A 20,692-nucleotide genomic window follows, 5' to 3' on the forward strand; every position below is an offset into this window, starting at 1 on the left:
TTGACTCCAGTATTTTCAGGATTTTGGTTGGTGTTTAATATGATATACAGTATGCTGACAGTTTGTTGGGCAATATGTCACCTAGGCCATATCATTCTATACCAGAACCTATTATAATAAAACACAAGGGACATGACAGCAGGTGTTAATCTACAAAACATGCAGTCATGTTAGGTGATGTGATTCATATCATTTTTTTCTTGTCATAAATTCTTAGGACTTTAAAAAAAAAAGTGATTTTGTTAAAAAGAAATGTGCAGGATTTACTGAGTGTGAGTCTGATGAAAGGTTTTCACCAGTATTGTACTTGATTCATGAACCAAAGATTACCTGCAGCTCTAAAACACCTTGTTTAGAAATTCATTTTGGATGCTCCTCTCTCTCTTAACCAATTAATTGCAGCCTCTGTGATTTGGAAATTGCAGAAGTTCATATTGCGATTTAGTTTTTTTTTTTTTTTTTTATTAATTCAGCTCCAGTTTGGGCTGGGTATCGGTACTCGATACCTTTAAGGTATCGACCGAAATAACCCTGTACCAAGTAGTATTGAAACTTCTCCAGTCAAACGATACCTGCATTCGATACTTTTTGTACACAGATCTAGAAAAAAATGACTATTTGTATGGTTTTGCTCGCAGCCAATCACCGCAAGTGTTCTTCGATTTAATGCGACGTGTGATTGGCCCACTACTGCAGCAGCTACAACCCATACAGTCTGTGGTGGTGAATGTCGAGCGTGGTGTATGTGACGGAGTCGGCAGTTCAGCGTGCCGAGATGCCACCAAAACGTTAAAAAAAAAGGTATCGAATGAAGTACTCTATTGGTATCGGTATCACTTTAAGGGTACTGGTATTTGTACTGGTATCACAATTTTTTAAACGATACCCAGCCCTAGCTCCAGTATATGAGAGTTGAATTTGCCTCACCAGCAGACTTTGGGTCCTCCATTCTCTTGCGGATCTGGGAAGTGAGGCTCTGGATGAGAGCGTAGACTTGGTCACATGTGGTCACTGGGTTCTCCACTATCTTCATTGAATTCACCAGAGAGGCACTACAGGTCGGGGCCAGCTGACAAGAAAAGGAAAAAAAAAAAAATAACATAATGAACTTTCAGTGAAAAAAGACCAATTAAGCAGAACACAGAACAAACGAACACTGACTACTTTCACATCACAAAGAACTCGGAAGCCCAAGGCCACTAAGTCCGTGCTGGAAATAAGCTACTTTGTTCTTTTTGTTCTATTGAAATCAAATGACAAAGGATATTATTCCTCAGCAAACAGTTAGCTTAAGAAATACAATCCTCTCTGCTTTCATTACAACCAATTACCAACCCTCCAAATGATCAAAGGCGATAATATCACATAAGATTAGGAACCCAGGTCCTAAAGTTCCCGCCCGTCTCTACACATCATCCTCCCATTCTACCACTCACTCTGTTACTATGGAAAACATTTGGTGAGAAACATGTTTTAACCCTTAGTTAACCAGACGGCTGAGAATACATTTATATTTGCAGCAACAGTTTGGGGGGAGGGTAGGGGAAGGACTTACACACACACACACACACACACACACACACACACACACACACACACACACACACACACACACACACACACACACACACACACACACACACACACACACACACACACACACACACACACACCAATACAACCACAGAATGGTCATTCTCTTTCACTGCCAAAATTTTCTGTCTGGGTATTTAAACTAAACTAAAACATTTTGAGTTCTTAATATCCATCAGCCTCATATGAGTTCTGATCCAATATTGGATATCCCAAGTATTCATAGTAAGTGTTTGATGGGGTCCGTTTGCCAATCATCTGATAATAAATTTCATAAGAAAACAACTAATTCTGAGTTGTACATCATTTTCAAGATGTAATGTTGCCTGATTTTGATTAAAAAGGTGATCATGAACACTCGTCAAGAGCAGTTAACGTCAGAAGCTTACTACAAAACTAAACAAATCTAAATTATTAGGCAAAGAGGTGGGGTGCCATTTGGCTACCCATTCTTCAAATAATGTCATCAATGTCTCCTTTTACCACACAGATGCAGATTTAAAGATATTCTTAAATTATGCAGATCATGGAACAAGGTGTGAGACCTCACGTATGCCTCCTGGTTCCAAACAAACACTGAAGGCTGCATGGGAGCTGCTTGCAAGTATAATCAGTTATTATTCAGCGTTTCTCAGAGTTATTTTCCTCCCTCGACCAGACAGTAAGTCCTCTCAGGACAGACAGGTGTTCAGCTGAGACTCGGTGGTAAGCAGTAGACTGTGGAGGATAGTCACCCTCTCATAGTCCTCTTCTGTGAACTCCTCGTCTTTCTGCATAATCTCATGAAGGCGGGCCTTGACGCGGTGCTGGCAGCCGCTCAGCGAGTCGCTGTCGCTGTCCAGCAGCCCGTTCATGTTGGCACTCTTCACCATCTGCACCAGGATGGGTGTCAGCTCGCCCTCCAGCGCCAGCAAACCCTGTCTCACACAAACAAACAAACAAGTTAGACTGGTAATCCGTGATTTTTTTTTTTGCCAACCGCTCGTCAACAACTTCTTTGGTGACGAGCGGTTAGTTGGCTTTTGCACTGTCAACTTGTCAACCGTTTCTCCAGTTTGACATCACTGGACTGACAGCAGCTTCCACACCTTCAAACAGACAAGCATGGACTGCTCTACTGAGATTAGTGAAGCAACTACAAATAATACAACGGCAGAATTTAAGCCGCCGCCCAAGACCAACCAGGTCTACAGAGATGGAAATAGCTACACTACGTACTGTAAATATATCAAACATGTTTTATAAAATGATGTGATAACTGTTCAGTTACATTATTACTGCATATCTACAACATTCAATAGCCACAAGCAAATACTGAACCGATAATAATGCTATATCGACAGAATCAGTGACTGCTTACATTAACATTATCATTAGACCTAGCTCTTAGCAACAGATCTAACAACTTATTCAATGTAGACTGCAGCTAATACCTACCAGTCCAAAAGAAAAAGAGTCACATCTCATTCACACCTTTAATTGTATCTTTTAAATTGATCATAGATGTTTACAACAGAATTAAAAGCTTTCATGAAATGGGTATAGCTTGAATCACTACTATGTTATATCAATCAGTGATAGAGAGTTACAAAATGGAAATTTCTATGAAAATGTCATGGATTATTATGTATTACTTATTACTATAAGTCTGCACGAAACGCTGTTTACATGTAGGGCTGGGGCTGGGGCGATATTTCAGTGGAATCATATTGTGATGATATGGCGATTTTGTGATATCGTGACACACAATTCTGCTGTCTAAACTGATGATAACAAGCTGATTTTATTTAAAAACTGACTAAATGAGGTATGAAACATTTTAGGGAATATTATTTGAAAATTTCAGTTTCCTTTTTCCTTTTCAGTCAAAATTTCACACCTAACATTACCATTCAGTTCAATGGGATAAACATTAATTTGACTATTTAACATGTTGTTGATGTGATTTTGCATACGTGAGCCATATCGTGATATATGTCGATATCGAAAAAACACCCTTATGATTATTGCGATACTGATTTCAACCATATCTCCCAGCTCTAGTTACATGCTGTAGCTGCAACTATATTCTTCCTTCTTCAACAGATTAGACCCCCCCCCCCCCCCCCCCCCCCCCGTCTACCTTGGCGAAAGCAGCAGCCGTCATCTGCACCCGGCCCTCGTCAGACGCGTAGATCTTGAGGTCGTGTCTGTAGGTGCTGTGCAGCCGCAGCAGCCCACAGCCGGGGAATCCTGCATAGTCTCCTAGAAGGACACAAAACCAGCAACAGCATTAGTGAAGACAGAAACACTCATCTTGTTGCTACAGTAAAGGCTACTGTGTACTTGCTGGTTGTGTTGCCTTGAGGAAAAGCTTCTCCATTTCATTTCCTGGTTCATTTTCTTTGGTTTCCATATGCGCGCTAAGATCTCGTGGTCAACTGTTTCACATTGAATGGTTTGGAGGCTCGGCTTGCTGACCTTGTTAGAAGAGTTCTGCACCTTTATATTCATATTCCCTCAACCGTAGTTAGTTTTTGTCACCGCTACCTCCTGTCTCCCTAGGTTACGGTTACCTCTTTAATATTCATGCACCCTGGAGTGTAAATACACAAACAATACAAAGCCGCAGCAGGTATACAAAAATTTGTATGCAACGGTGTATTCAACTGTGTTTCTATTTCGGGCAAGTTCAGTTTTGTTGGAAGTATACTGCCATCTTAACCCAGATTAGCTTGTTCGTAGGAGTTACCAGTCCGGTGGGGTTAGCTGACACAAGGAAGAGAGTAATGAGAACAGTGGAGGAGGAGGTGCGTGTGTAAGATTGAAAGGAAGAGATAGAGAGAGAGATAGAGAGAAAGAGAGAGATAGAAAGAGAAAGAGAAAGAGATACATAGAGAGAGAGATAGAGAGAGAAAGAAAGAGAAAGAGAAAGAAAGAGAGATGTTACTGGTGCAGCACAGAATTTAAAATCTAGTCTTGGGAAAGCACATAAACGTAGGAAAACAAATGAGACTAATTAAAAGATATTAAACTCTATATTACAAGGATGCTGAACTTTACAGACCAAAGAAGAATACTTTGGCACAAATGTTTATGGGGATTATATGCAATAATAAACCATTAAGACAATATTTAGTTCTGGGGATCTCTTACTGTATATTCTACCTGCAACAGTCAAGTATAATGGCTTTTTTGGCCCGTGTCCCTGCCGTCGTTTCTCCCTCTTCCTGCCTCTCAGTCTGACCTTATATGGATCAGTGGCTGCAGTCAGTCCACAGTATGGTGGCACAATAAGCAATACAAGGTCTCTCCAATATGAAGCCAAAGCCTCTTAGTCACAAGAGTGAGGCCGTGTGTGTGTGTGTGTGTGTGTGTGTGTGTGTGTGTGTGTGTGTGTGTGTGTGTGTGTGTGTGTGTGTGTACATACGCTTTGGAATTAATGAAAATACTTGGTTTATACAGTATAACGGTGATGCTTTAACTGGGACTGGGACTGGGACTGGGACTGGGATCCCCCCCCCAAAAAAAAACCCTAACCCTAACCCTAACCCATGAGTAAATTGTCCACTACAAATAAGGTACTGATTATTTTTCTGACATACATGCTTATTTGATACAAGAGTAAATATGATCCTGCTTGGATAAGAAGGAAGTGAATGGGAGGTTTTTCATAGTAAGAGGAAGGGGAAACAACAGTTGTTACTACCAAATGCTTCACTATTTTGTTTCATAAATCAGATTAGAATATTGTATAGCTCAATCACAATTTCATTCAGAGCAAATTACGCATCAATCAGTGACCAGCTGATAAACATGGGTTTCTCTGTGTGTGTGTGTGTGTGTGTGTGTGTGTGTGTGTGTGTGCGTGTGTCTCACCTTGTCCTCCAGGGTACATGCAGCGGAAGGCCCGTCCCAGCTCCTCAGCCTGCACTCTGCCAGCAGGAGTCAGCTCTCCGCCCCACTTCAGCACCAGCAGTAGAGACGGACCTTCCTTACGCGTGTCTGACGAACCAGAAACCAGAGAGAGAGAGTCAGTTAACAAGCTGATTTCAACAGTCTGAGCTCGGTCATTTATGTTCACTGGGCTTATAAACAAGATAGATAGGTTGCCTTGGTTTCTTCCTACCTTCCTCCTCACTGGAGGTTTTGGGCTGCCCATGGGGCAGGTAGGTCAGCTGCACTTTCCTGTTGATCCCAGAGAAGTGGCCGTACCTTATTTGGAAAATAAAACAAATGTGGAATCATTAGTCCAGCCATTAATAGGGATGGGACGATATATCGAAATTCAGTGTATCGCAATACAAAAATGTAACAATGTAATACGTATCGTGGGGCAGAAAAATGAATTGCGATATAAGCTCCATTTTATTCTGCTGTAATAATCACAAATGAGACGCTTGGCCATCACAATTTCACAAGCTCTCCATCCAAATTATATTATTTGCACTTTGTAATGACGTTTCTAAATAGTTGTTTACATTCTAGCGAGCCAATGCCATCACTAGAAAGATTTGTGGCTCAGAAATAAACATAATTCTGCACAGACTTTGTTGTCATCAAACTTTAATTTATTACAAGGTATTCTGGTTGTATTGAATCGTGAACCCCATAAGGTGTATTGAATCATATCGTGAGATAAGCATATCATCCCATCCCTAGTCATTAACTGATGATTGTACACATATTTCTACTAACAACTTACTGAGGGTTTGCCATTATCAAGTCTGATAACAAACTACAATGTAGTCTTGATGAATATAGAAACAGTACTAAGTTATGCCGTTTCATACTAGTTCAGGATTCATTCAGGACACATTCAGGATTCAATAATAATGTCACAGTGACTCCTCCATGTTAGCATGCCAGTGTGTGTGGAGGAGAAAGAATGTGACTGAGGGTGTGTGCAAATTTCCTTTGATACAAAGTGTGCCGTTACAATTTCTATGCATATGAAAAGGGCCAGAGAAAGACAACACCTTCATTTCTCTGCAGCTGCTTAAGAGCTTCTGAGACTTGGACTACAGCCTCAGTACATGAAACACTCTAGCAGTTGTGTCAGGCAGATGGTGGCCTTGCAAAAACTCATTTGTCATACGTACAGAGCAGAGCTGGAAGGTCACAGAGAAACTTAGAAAACTATTTCTAAAAAAAAACTATTTGAACAATGTTTTGGAAACTCACTAGGAAGGTGAGTTTCTGAAAGTGCACAGTGTCAGACTGTTCATATCATTTACTCAAATAAAACAGATTCATTACTTATTTGATAGTATAATTTAGAGTATAATTACCGTATATTTTTGAGTTAATGGAAGGTTTCAAGGTTTGTCAAACAACTTTTAAAGATACCTTTTGTAATTACTTTTTTTGCTGTCTATTATAGTTAAATATACTTTGCTGAAATGACCCAGAAACGAATGAGACCGATAGAAGGGTGGGGACTTGTGGTTAATGAAGTGACCCAGTTCACTCATCACTCACATCTCCAGAACAGTCTTCAGCTGCTCCAGTTTGGACTTCTTCTCCTCTATCTCGCAGTCATTGTGTTGCCCCAGTTCTGCTAACAACCGCCGCGTGATGTCCAGCACCTCCTGTGACAGACGAGGTTACAACATGACAAGCTGTCAGGTTACACAGAGTCACACACAGTTAACCCTACAGAGCTGGGATATTATGTGAAGTTTACACTCCTAAACCATGGCTTGGTCTGCGCCTGATTCTTACCTGCAGCTGTTTTGGCTTCTTCAGCTTCAATTTCCCCGTTTTGTTACCTCCATACTTTTCAAATAGGTCAAAGAACCTGGATAAAACAAAGACAAGGTTCAAACCAATCAAAAGGCCTGAATCGGTCAAAGCACAGAACAGGAGAGTAATGACAGGGAGAAAACCTACATGGGGTTGCGAACTTCCATCTTCATCTTCTGTTTGGGCGTTCGGTCTCCGTGTCGGATTATTGCGATGACACAGCGTAGCTCCATCCTGCAGAATGCAACAGTAAGTTTGTGGTGAAGCAGTTTCCTTGTTGGGCAGCTTCTCAATTTTTCATAGAACAAAAAGGTAGAAACATGCATCTAATGAATGGACTCTTCCATCAGATTGCTGAATTTTGGTAGCCAAAGTATTAAGGTATTCTGTTGTTTTACTGCACATTTCTGACACCTTTGCAACTAAATACAACAACAATAACTTACAAATAATCATTTTGTTTTATAATTTTATAAACAGTATTATGAAGTGCAGTTTAACAAAAGGACAGTCAAGAAAAGTTTAAACATTTGAATACATCAGAAAAAGACAGTTACAAAAATAACAGATTGCAGGGCTTTAGAGAAGACAGTTAGCCAGTGAACCAGCTGATCAGGGAGGTTTTAGCAACAAAAATACATAATGTGCTGCCAGGTCTTAACCAGACTCTGTCTGACCCAAAGAGTCTGGGGACTTTCCTTGATGTTTCCTACAGCGATAGAGTCACTGTTGAGGAGGCAGGTGTTGTTGTGTTTGTTATTTTCATTCTGATTCATTTTGTCATTCAGTGTCTGGAACGTGTACAGTGGTTTCCCCGGCAACCACTCAGCTGAAGAAAATGTCAACAGGTGCGAACGTTATAGCTGATTCAAATTGTAAATGTTTATGTAGACTGTGTGGGCAGAACTAAAAAATAAATGTCACTCTACAACGTGTCATTTTGTGTAATGTATACAAGGAAGCGATTGCAACGCAGCTTCATATTACGTTTGCCATGTTGTTGTACATCAGGTTAATTCTGGGTACTTAGCTACTTAATGACACTACCTACTCTTGCTGAGTCACATATCTAGAAACCTCAAAGGTTGAGCGCATTGTCACAGGTTTCTAAACCGTCACCTTCCAGCTACAGCTGGATGGGACATCTAGCTTGCTAGGCTACATTATTAGATAACACACAGGATGATAATTACGGAGCAACCCAAACACATATGAAGTACAGGGAATATGCTGTCATAGTAAGCATATTGTTTAACTTGTTATTAGGTATGGCTCTCATTTATGACTCACATGGTCCCAGAAGTGGTGGGGACGATGGGGATGTCCTCTGCCTCAGTAGGGATGGACCAGGGAATCTGAAACTGAGGAGCCAGCTCACGCATCACGATGTTCCTAAAGAACCACAAAGAGACGCAAAGTCAACAAACAGATCTCTGCTGCCTCCCTGGACGAGAATCAACCACAGCAAAGCAAAGGGGGAAATCTTCCAGTGAATAGAGGATGGCAGAAATAAAGATGGTACCCGAGGATCTTGGCACAGTCGTCGTAGTACTTCATGGAGTTCTTCACGAAACTGAAACCGTTGACGTCACACACATAGGAGTGTCCGTTGGCTCGGAGAAGGTCAAAGCCACAAACCGTTTGCTGCGGTGGGAGGAGAGGACTTACCATTACTTTGACTGATCATCAATAATGTACTCCAGGACAAAGTAAAGGGTAAAATGTGACCGACCAAAGCCATTGTTTACCTTGAATGCCAGGCAGACCTTACGGGCGACCAGTTTCTCCATGGCCGACAGCATGACAGGGTAGCGGATTTCCTTGCCCTCGCTGTCCCGCTCCACCTTCCCGTCCAGGGCAGGAGACTTCCGGGCCTCGGCATGAGCGTAGTCCGGCCCCACGGTGTACACCTGAGCTCACATGGAAAACAATCACCAGCCATCCTGAGCAGCATTCTCCTTTTAAAAAGGTGCATTAAGCAATTTTTTTGTCCCATAGCACAAAATGACCGTAATATTTCCGCGGGGGTTTGATAAGGTTGTTGATCAATACCAATGACTCAACGATTACTTCGCCTGAGGCCAGCCCATACTTTACGTTTTGGAACAAGCCACATCCCGCATTTTCCATCTGCTCAAAGATGGAGGACGGTGCTACGAGCGAACAACTGGCATTGCAACATATTTTGTTCTCAAGCCAAATAAACAAATGACAGCAGCACTATCATTACCTCTTCAATAGTGGTTTCTGTTGGATCTCTAATTAGCTACTCATCTCCATTGTGAAAATGTGACTTTAATATTTAGTCAGTTACAGGCTAGAGTAAGGTGTGCCAGAGTCACAAATTACTTAATGCACCTTTAAAGTGTCTCTTATTGTATTTCAGAACTGAGTCACCATATGTTCTGTGCCCATAACAATCTATACTCTACCTTAACATCGGTGCCGTCTGTTGGCATGAACTCTTCATAGATGTAAGAGCCTGTCTTCCTCACGCTGCTCTCTGGAGAGTACACACTGCTCCGGCTCCCAATCTGAACAATTGACAGTGTTAGTGGAGTAAGAAAAAAACTGTTGTCAAGGGGTAAAGCATCAGGGGTAAAGCATTTGGCACAGCTCCATTTGGGAATTGACACTGACCAGCCAGTGCAACTGTGCACTCTGTGTCGTCCACCATCCATCACAATCAGAACTAAAAGGTTGCATCTCCATGTCTGATTTATGATAATGCTCTTCCTCTCTGGCAGAGCAATAGAGTAACAGACTGTCAGAGTGTTTTATGAGAAGCTAGTGAGCGGTGCAGCTTAACGCTCGGTCCAGTTCTTTCTATTTCTGTTCAGCTGATGTACTTTATAATAGCTGCCATTATTACTTGACAGATAAGGGGAAGGGGTAAATACAAAACCTCAAGACCGGCCCTGGGCCCCTAACGCTTTCCAAATATAACACGACTGCTGTTACTTCAGGCACAGGCACATTGGTGCACTTGGATAAGGAAAGGGGTCTTGAGTCTGAGGCCGGCATTACACAGTGAAATGATTCATGCATGTTTGTTGCATGAAGTCCTTTGTTAAGATAATGCCAGCTAACGTCCACTGCCAAGTTAATACTATCAAAACACTGGATGACAGTGATTTATTTTTCTTGGTTGTATGTCACAAGCTGTTTGCTGTCTATTGTTTTTGTTAGTTACACTGTCAGCTAGTTGTAGCAGAACTATAACCGGCCCAACTGAAAGTCATGTGACATGATATCAGCATTTTGATTGGTTGTTGCATGAACCTAGTTGCAAAAATTTCAAAGCAGTTTCAACTTGATGCAACCAGGTTGCACGCAGATTTTCAGTTAATGGCAGGAGGTGATACATAGTGCAACTCTAATGAAACTCAGCTGCATACAACCGGGTTTCACTGTGTAATGCCGGCTTAAGGTTAAGGTTAGAGACTAGAGGGTTGAGTTTTGAGGGTAGAAGTCAGGAAAAGAGCCACAGTGGCCAAAGGAAAGACCTTTCTGAAGAGACGCTGGCTGCCTCCACCAGCAGAAGTGGGGTAGTAGATGTAGACGTTGTGGTCCTCGGCACAGACAGGCTTCTCAACAAAAGGCTTAGGGAATATCTCTCCGTTCACCTCCACATGGTCCTCTCCTTCCACCAGGTTACACTCTGAGACACACACACACACAGAGCAAATGTTTCTCTTTACCAGGACCCTCTTTTTATTACCCCTGATATTATACACAGTTGACTTGACACTTGACACAACTGTGTTTACTCTTGAGCGCTGTAAAGCAGACCTACACTCTAAACCATGTGTCTTATTTTAGTTGCTATAAAAACAGTCATTAGCGTCAAGGATGGGGGAGACATAAAACATCTGATGAGCCGTCTCTCCAGGGACGGAGTGTCTACACGTCGCTGTATAAAAATGGGATTTGAATGCCAGAGCCATCGTGTCACAGCGCTTAGTGTGCGACACTCGCAACCGCTTCACATTTGATACTATATTTATCCACGGACTGAAATAAAACCGATGTCGTCTTAAATTAATAGCCTCAGGATGCTGCATGGACATGGGCTTGAGAGCTGGTTTTCCCTGTGGATGAAAAAGTCATTAAGAATTAAATTAGAGATGGAGTGAAGGTAGTAACTATGCACTATGTATGTCTTCTTCTCCCATGAAATATCAGCTCTATTATGAAGGAAAAACTCTCAGATACTCTTACACAGTTATATATCATTAATCTGTGATGTGCAATGCATTCCTGGAGTGTTGTAATTTACATTTTTGGTGAACCCACTTTCCCTCAACCTGCCTCATCTACTTCTACTTTAGTTAGTGATTTCCTACATTTCCCAGAATGCCTTTCAACAACCCGCAGAGAAAGGGCCTAAACTTGTTGCATTCAGCTGTGAGTTTTACATGTGGAAGTGGAAAGAGTGATAGTGAGTTATTCCAGTTAAGTAAAAGTAAGAAAAAACACAACATGTCTTGTGGCTGCATTGCATTCTGGTCTATTTTCTGCTACTGTGGGTGGAGTAATTGGGCTATCTGCTGTTTACCGTTGTTGTTTTAGATCGCTGAAACATTTTCTGTTATCAAACTCCACTGCAGCTGCTGGAAATATCTTGACGTGACATCAGATCGTCTACATTAGTTACCCGCAAGAATAAGAAAAATACACTAACAAACAACAAAATGGGCCCAGAAGTGCAAGGTACATCACAAATAGCTGTTTTGAACAGTGTTAAAGTGTTAGAGGGTGGATTTTCCCTTAAAAGCCTAGAGTGGATAAATTGCTGACTGGAAGTGTGTACAAACAGCTGAACCCAAAGTAGACCCAACAAATAAAGAATGACATATTGATTATCACTAATGAGCTGGCAGACTGACCATCTGGTTTATCTGGGTCACGGTTCAACACGGCATAGCGGGGGAGATCAATCCCCTCCTCCTGCAGGATACGATACACCTCCCTCCTATTCAAAAAAACAACGCACACTGTGATTGTTATGTTGTCAAAGCCTTACTTTGCTTTACATGCATCATTTCAACTAACATTAGAAGTACATGGTTCTGGGTTTTGGATGTACCTGTCCTGTATGAAGTACTGCATGTTCAGGTCGTTGATGAGCAGAGGGTTTCTGAGTTTGGCATAGCTCACTGCCTTATCCAGCGGGAATCCTAGTTAAAGAGCACAGGAACCATTCAAGCCATTTAATAAAACTGCAGGCTAATCTTCCCTGACAGATATCCATATTAATGTCAAAGAGAAATAAGTGATTTCATTTCAGCTCTCCAAGATTAAGCCCGAGGATATTATATTGCCAATAAAAACGGATCAAAATGAAATTAGATGTTAGCAACAGAGGAGTACAAGTTCAAACTTTTGGTATTAAAAAAAAACAAAAATGTAGAAGTAGTGAAACGTAGTTAAAAAAACAGTAGAGACAGGCTGCTTAGGCAGATAGAATGACTCAAGCTGGATCTGACATAATGCTGACATTGTGTTACAAGAGAGGAACTCTAGTGTGTGAATGGTCAGGCAGTTGTTGAGGAGCTGAAGTCCATGTGAGGACACTGACTGTATACAGTATGTGTGGCATGACCGTGTGTGTTCATGTTGAGTGCAGGCGATCACTACTCACAAGTTGCTGTGTGTATTGTGATTTTGTTTGTGTAGGTTAGGTATGTATGTAATTCCAATTAAATTCCTGGAGTTGGAATTTGAATTGGAATGTCACCCAGCTCTAAGGAAGCACAACTGTAATTGAATTGGTATGACAAATTCCATGAAATTCCACTTCTAAGAGAGGCTGTCATGACTCGCTAAACATTATAAGTCAAACATTATGAATCAAATAAAAGACAGTTAAACAGATCAAATACATTCAATCATAATGTATGTATTACGATTACATGTTATGCAAATATGAAATACCACCTGAAAGGTTCCTTTATCATTTTATGATATTCAGTGTTGATAATATATAACACTACATTTAATCTCAGATATGTGGTAAGAAAAAACAAAAAAACATGGAATTTCACAGAATTCCATTGAATAAAAAAATTCACCTTCCAATTCAATACAATTCCAATTCTGTTTGCTGTAGGTTTTTTTTTTCAAATTCCAAATCCAATTCCTCAGTTGAATTGGGGTTGATGAGTTCATTCATGAATTGATCCCAACCCTGGTACTTATGTGTGTGTGTGTGTGTGTGCGTGTGTGTGTGTGTGTGTTCCACCTTTGGAGTGGAAGGAGATGAGGCAGTCGCACAGAGGCCATTTGTCCACAGGCTCGTTGAGGATGACGTCCTCGGGGAAGATGACCACAGTGATGTACTCGAACCTGCACAGCCTCTCCAGGATCTGGGTCATGGGCTTGGACTTGGACTTCTTCATCATGCAGCAGATCCCCATCACAATCTGTCGCTCCGGGGGCTGAGAGAGGGTGAGGAGGAGGAGGAGGAGGAGGAGGAGGAGGAGGAGGAGAGAGCATTTCAGTGGCCTGTCTGCGGGCGATCCAAATACCTGGCAAAACGGTCGTACAATAGAGGCTTTGTAGTTGGGTCACAAACCTCCCAGCAAACCTCCTAGTGGAGAACTGGCTGTGCCCAAATAATAGCTAAATATATAACAACTGGGCTAGAAAAAAAAACAGAGATACCGGAAAAAGCTTGTTGTGGTGTGGCTGTAGGTCGATTCACTAATGTTCTAAGTAAAAGTGAATAGTCTGATACTGTGACACAGTAAACCGTCTTGCATTTAGTAGGGATAGAACGAAATGCTTCTCACGATTCAATATGCAATATGGGGTTCATAATTCAATACAACCACGATACGATTAAATACATAAAAGTTCAATGACAGCAAAGTATAACGGTGCAGAATTATGTTTATTTCTGAGCCACAAATCTTTGGTCAAAATGGTCAAGACGTCTCATTTGTGATTACTACAGTAGAATAAATGTAGCTAATATTGCAATTCATTTTTCTGACCCACAATACGTATTGTCACATTTTTGTATTCCAATATATTGAATTTCAATATATCGTCCCATCCCTACCATGCCATATTAATAAAGGCCACTGTTGCCCAAGAGCTGAAGACCTCCACTATGGCCACCAGAGGGTGAAAGCCCTCTGTTGGTGACTAATCTGCAATTTGCAATGATAATAATACTTTTGACCACATCTCTGCCAGCTAGTCTTGCGAACTATGATAATAATAATAATAATGAGGTTGTACGGTGCGACAGAAGTCTCCTACCGAATCTGTGTCTTCGTCGTCTTCATACAGCTCCATGTCTGTCCTCATGCTGTCCTCCAGGCCTTCGCTCTCATCGTCCTCGCAGCCCACGAAGAATCTGGGAGCGCCACGCTGGCTCTCGCCCGGGCTGTTGGGCTCTGACATCACAGTCCCCCGCGGCAGCCCTCAGCGTTCCGCCGCGCCATCGTACACCAACACACCGCCGGAGCGGGCCGCCGACGGAAGGGCGCGAGGGCCTGGGGAGCGGGACCGGTCCACTCAGCCTGGGCTGGGTAGGGCAGCCGGAGCAGCAGGGGAGTAGAAGAAGAAGGTGTGTGAGGCAGGGGAGGAGAGCGAGACTGAGGAAGAGGGGTCAAAGGGCAGAGGTAAAAGGTTACGGGAGGTCAGAGGGAAGAAGTGATGGTGCTGGTTGGGCCTCTGGGATGGCGTTGCTGCTCAAGTTTCTCATTCTTCATTCAGCAGTTTCACATCTCATATGACTGGTTTGGGTTTCTCAAGGGTCTTCAGCAACTTAGAGGCTATAGCTCCAATTATCTGACGACAGCCCATTACTCCATTTGTGTTCAAGACTGACGGTCCTAGAAGAGAAGCAAAATCATTAGATATTCTGTTGGCAATTGTGTTTTATGGTATTCGCTGAATCTTGACTTTGACAAGTCAAGTTTATTTGTAACCTTTAATCACAGTCTTCACTTTATGCCACATTATGAAATAATAAATGAAAATTACACCCCCCAACGAGAACAAGTAAAAACTCATTAAGATAAAAAAAAATAATAACATAAGAGATCTTGGGAAATGCCTCACAGAGAGGGATCCCCCTTCCAGGACAGTCAGGCATGCAGTGGGTGCTGAGAGTGGGCAAAGCTTTGTTTCCATTACTGTCCCATTACGCTCTAAAGCTATGTGGCTAACTTCAGTCTTAAAACAGGACACCACGTCTGGCACCTCTGACTGTGGCCAGTACCATCTCTTTAAGCAGATATGGTGATGTGCTCGACTGATAATTACCTCCAGCACTTATCTTACCCTAATGTTACACCCTTAGCTCTGACACTGCAAAACCCCAGGCCATCAAGTCTGATCTGTGTTCCTATCGCCAATTAACCTTAGTGAGTCGTGCAGACAGGCAGTGGCCCACATTTCACACTGCAGACTAACCGTAACTACTCATTACCCGGACATGTAAGGCATCCATTTGAACCACAAACCAGTTTGTCATTAGGCACAGTCACTGGAGTGTCAAAACGGAACGACTGCAGGGAGTAAAACGAACAAATAACTATACAAAGCGTAGAGGACGTCAAACTGCTCTCCTGTTGGGGCCAACGTAGGCTTCTTCAAAGAATATCAAGCTCTCAAAAAGTTGTCTGACTTGTGGGACTGGAAGACCATGCAGGGAATGCAAACTAGCGTGTACTGTAGAGTAAGCCAAATGATAATTCAACAAAACGTGTGGTGAACAGCAGCAACCGCAGAATGACAACACAAGGATCATAACAGAATTAGACATAAGTCCACTCTTCAGCATCTAGGCCACATTTAAAGCAGGGGTTAGCTCACAGGACAAGCTCTGTGTGACTGCAACAACAGCCAAGCTTAATTGCACTCTTCCAATAACCAAATGTGCTTGGGAAAAATCATTAAAAAAAAAAAAAAAAACGGTTCTCAGCAGGTCGATTGTCTGCAGGACAACTAGCATAGAAAAGACTGCAGCTGAAAAAACATTGCAAGTGAAAGGACTGTATCCTCTAATCAGCTGGAGGGTCAGTAAGCCAAGCTTGTGCCCGCTCTTTCTAAATATGCTGTGTACATAAGTGTGTATTGCAGGCAACTGCAGCCCATGCACACACACACACACACACACACACACACACACACACACACACACTCCTATGTAGTGATGATTCCTCCTGGCTACACACACATTCAGACTGACAGAGACACCTACTTAAGTCGAGCATGTGTGGCTGATAAGTACCATTGCATTATAAATGTTCAACTGATGCCTGGTAAACAAGCAGGGAAATCCCTTCTCACTCTGTATATTGGCACAGAGTTTATTTAAAGTAAACTCTTTCCATACTTAAGTGGATTACTGCTGCTTTGGAGCTGGGTTATAATCTCCCCTATTACACCTGTCCACTACCATGGAGGGCAGCATGGAGGGAGTGATAGTAGTTCGTCAGTTTGTGCATTGCATTGCATGACCTTCTGTGTAAAGCCATTACACTGGCTACTACAAAGAGATACTGTATCTCAAACATCGGGTTACTAGATGGTCTGAAAGCAACACATTACACCAACTAAAATATCGTATATCTCACTATAGCAAAGCAAGTATGCAAAATAGCTGCACCTGTTTTGTCTTCCAATGGGAAATGGGCCTGGTAGGTTGAGTTGCATGAATCCAAGACAGCAGCCAGGATTTCAGATTGAAAAACGGATCAAACGGCTAGCTAAAAGATAAGGTTAACTAGCTTGCCTGCTCGCTAACTACATAACAGTTACAGTAACGTTAGTGTTCAATCATAAAGGATGATGGCAATGGGAAGACGCTGTTATGTTCGAGTTCACAAAACAATACAACCATGCAATGACAATATTAGCAAGTGTAAAACAAAGAATTATCATATTATCATATTTAAGGTGAACTAAGCTCATGTTAATTTTCTGAAAATTACCGTGAAAAGACATTAGCTAACGTTAGCTAGCGTTAGCATTTAGTCCAGCTGGTTCGGCTATGTAAACAAGTCTTCCAGTGCCATTTTTGTCTGCACTTGAAGCAAATACCAAGTGTCTGTGCTTCAATTCATGTTAACACGTAAAGAACGGAGGCGTATTGATTTTTATCTCCGTTAGCAGCGGGTGACATTAAATAATCAACTAAATCAGATACTTACAGTGTAGCTGGAAGATCTGTAATGTTCCCATCAGTTCGTTTCCTTTCCTCTTGACAGCTTGCCAGTGAAACCAATCTTATTTTTCTCTGTTCGAAGCAAAAGAGCAACGTGAGAGGCAGCCAATGGGAAAGCACGATTTGTTAAAAAAGGCGTGACCCTAAAGCCATTTAAGCCAATAAGTAACGATCGAAGTCCAACTGGCGCTTAACACTATCCCAAGACAGAGAAGAGCGTTAGCGTCCTCTAGCGTTGAGAATCAGAGCTGCGAGCACAGGACCTTGAACACAACACTGAAGGTTCAGGAGCAAATCGGAGGAATCAGCTTCGTGGTAAAAGTGCATCTTTAGTCTGCTGATCATCGTGATATTATTACATATCTATCTTTATACACTATTATACACTCTGTTATATTATACACATTATATTATTATTATATTAGGCTATGTGTATGTGATATTATTTGTAGTCTTACAACCCATCTCTACTACATTACTACAAGGCTGCTACTACTACTACTGCTACTACTATTAATACTAATACTAATACTAACAGTACTATTGCTGCTGCTGCTGCTGCTACCACTACTGCTGCTGCTGCTACTAGGCTACTACTAATAATAATACTAAATACTACTACTAAACCTAATAATACTAATACTAATACTAACAGTATCATTGCTGCTGCTGCTGCTGCTTCTGCCACTACTACTACTTGTAGTAATAGTAGTATAGTAGTTCTACTGCTGCTACTACATTACTACTATTGCTGCTGCTGCTGCTGGTGCATTTTGATGATGGTATTGTATCATATAAATCCTGTACAACAGGAAGTTTTGTGACTGGTTCTTCCACTCAAGGTCAGCATTTTTTAAACGTGACCCCGCCTCTTCCAGCAGAGAGTCATGTGACTGCGCCAGCCGCCTGCTCTGCTGCTGATGTCAGGGCCGAGGCTGACGTCACGCCGGTCTGCTGCTTACATGCCTGTCCACCGGCCAGGTGGAGCGTTGCTGCTGGGAACTGCGAGGCGTCATAGTGGGCCTCTATACTGCTCATGAAAAGAGCATTTTATAAACAGCAGGGTCGACAACGAGCAAACAAGGCTCTTCTATAATCAAACTGAACACGGAGAGAGAGAGAGGGCACACCCTCTTGCTCAAATATAGGTGGGACAAAATAAAAATACCTATACCCTCTCTGAATATACCCCTCATGGGTTTCTTTTAATCATAATAAGCTACGATTTACACCTTAACTCAATTATATAACATAATCTAGTGTTTGCATTGGCTCATATGCACTTGGAGCAGAGTGGTATTGGATAGTTTTCTCCTTGTGTGGAGAGAAGAGGTAGCCATTTTCAGTTTTTCAGTCGGTGATCCTTATCTTCTCCCTCTCTCTACCTGCAGCTCCTGTCACAAAGCCTCTCTGTCAGCGGCCCCTCTGCTGCCCACTGCTCTCATATGGCTTCCATTTGCCAAAACCAGGGGTGTTACACTCCTGGTGACATGCAGCCGCGGGTCAGGCCAGGACAAGGCGCCTCATTATGAATGCAGGTCCAGTCTCTGTACCTCTGCTGCTGGCACTTCAGTCTCTAGCTCCCTACAGGCACTGCTGGGTTTTCCACTGTTTCCTGTAAAGTGCAATCAGCAGTGTTATCCCACGTTTGGCTTTCTAAGAAGGTCATTCCCTGCTGCTCATGCCACACAGTGAGGGGCTGCATGGTGAAATTTTCTCAGAGAAAGAGAGTTTGTTCCCACCAGATGCTAAACTGCCCAGCTGATGAATGCGGACAGCAGCCATGTGAGTGAGACAACCCGACTCCTTAAGGTGCGGTGCATGGAAATTTCCACACAATCCATAGGAAAAGAGCGTTACTATAAATACTGTAAGTGTTTCAGGTCTCTGTAGTGTCAGAATGACACATACAACATGTACAGGCGTGTACATGCAGGGCGGTTTCATCATTAGGAGAAGGGAGGCGACTGCCGGAGGGAACAGAAGACAAGACTGTTAGGTGTTTGGGAGGAGCTTCTCTAGAAGAGCCGGACTCTGTGTGTGCGTTTGTTTGTGTGTAACGCATTTTGCCATGCGCATTGCTTAGGTGAATTACGGTCTGCACTGTTCAGGCTGCAGAGCCCCAGAGCCATGTATAAGGGATATACTGTGCGCTCGTACACCAGGCAGTACGGTAGAAGTCAAACAAGCATCAACCAGCTGGAGGCTGCTGGCTGAACATCCACACACCAGGAAGCAGCTGCTGATGCTCTAGCATGATATTGCCACTTGACTTTAACCTTATTTTCTTGCCACTGCACCAGTTGCTACAGGATAAGTACAAAATAAATAAAGCAAAAGCTCCCCAAGTGGGGCAAACAAACAAAAAAAGAGAGAGGAAAATAAAAGTTTTGTTGACTACTTGTTTCATAAAAGAATCAACTGCTGCTAGTGTTAGCAGTTTTACCGCTGCTTCCAAACTCTAGTGAAGCTAACGTTCGCTCCACTGCCGGAACCAACAGCAACAATGATGCTGAGTGAGCTGCTGAGCCAACTGATGCTCAGAGCCAAGAGCAAGTATATTAGAAATAGTGATAATAATGATGAAGATGAGGAGGATGATGACCAGCATCAAGTCATGTCATCGAGATCACTGCACTTCCTGTCCAAGGAATGACTGTGTTTCTCACAGTAATTCTCTGCCAAGCTTTCTGCACAGCGCTGATGGAAAAATTAGACGATTCTATCCATCAATCAATCACATTGAGCCACAGACAGCAGGGAATGAGAAATGTCTTCTAAAAGTTATAATCATGAAAAATTTGTAGGTCGAACAGTTAGTAATGGACAAACTTATTCTAATAGATTCTGCAGTTTCTTTTAAATTGAAATGACATTAGCTAAGGTATCTTGATCGATCTATGATCTCAATGATACTGCATGTAACTCACAACACTGGAATAGATTTATTCAACAATACAGGGCGGCATAATAATACATCTACAAAGTCTCTCCTGATACTGAATCATTCTATTTAATCCTTGCTTCTGGAAACAAACTGTTTAGAGAAGTTGCAAATAACAGTGACTCAATATACTCAATTTATCATGGAGCTACAATGGCTTTAAGTTTTTTTTAACACTACAAGAGAGCGTGTAATATCTGACCCAGCTTAGTGCGTATGGTGTTGGGCAGCCATGTTAAACATGC

At 42.2% G+C, this 20,692-nt stretch overlaps 1 protein-coding gene across 1 annotated transcript in view; it reads right to left on the reverse strand.

The window, feature by feature from the left end:
- ppip5k1a (diphosphoinositol pentakisphosphate kinase 1a) overlaps window positions 1–17,539 on the reverse strand; it is a 33,823-nt gene extending 16,284 nt beyond the window's left edge. The window contains exons 1-18 of the mRNA XM_078283850.1: window positions 17,490–17,539; window positions 14,587–15,164; window positions 13,562–13,757; window positions 12,407–12,497; window positions 12,207–12,292; window positions 10,824–10,978; window positions 9,750–9,851; window positions 9,066–9,227; window positions 8,840–8,961; window positions 8,608–8,709; window positions 7,465–7,551; window positions 7,297–7,372; window positions 7,054–7,163; window positions 5,702–5,787; window positions 5,452–5,577; window positions 3,716–3,837; window positions 2,328–2,510; window positions 923–1,069 (exon numbers count right to left, since the gene is read on the reverse strand). Coding sequence (XP_078139976.1) covers window positions 923–1,069; window positions 2,328–2,510; window positions 3,716–3,837; window positions 5,452–5,577; window positions 5,702–5,787; window positions 7,054–7,163; window positions 7,297–7,372; window positions 7,465–7,551; window positions 8,608–8,709; window positions 8,840–8,961; window positions 9,066–9,227; window positions 9,750–9,851; window positions 10,824–10,978; window positions 12,207–12,292; window positions 12,407–12,497; window positions 13,562–13,757; window positions 14,587–14,730 — 2,097 coding nt within the window. The 5' untranslated portion in view covers window positions 14,731–15,164; window positions 17,490–17,539. The remainder of the gene's footprint in view (window positions 1–922; window positions 1,070–2,327; window positions 2,511–3,715; window positions 3,838–5,451; window positions 5,578–5,701; window positions 5,788–7,053; window positions 7,164–7,296; window positions 7,373–7,464; window positions 7,552–8,607; window positions 8,710–8,839; window positions 8,962–9,065; window positions 9,228–9,749; window positions 9,852–10,823; window positions 10,979–12,206; window positions 12,293–12,406; window positions 12,498–13,561; window positions 13,758–14,586; window positions 15,165–17,489) is intronic.
- Between the last annotated feature and the right edge of the window lie 3,153 nt (window positions 17,540–20,692).

Source organism: Centroberyx gerrardi, chromosome 1 (assembly GCF_048128805.1).
Source record: "Centroberyx gerrardi isolate f3 chromosome 1, fCenGer3.hap1.cur.20231027, whole genome shotgun sequence".
NCBI classification, from domain to species: Eukaryota; Metazoa; Chordata; class Actinopteri; order Beryciformes; family Berycidae; genus Centroberyx; species Centroberyx gerrardi.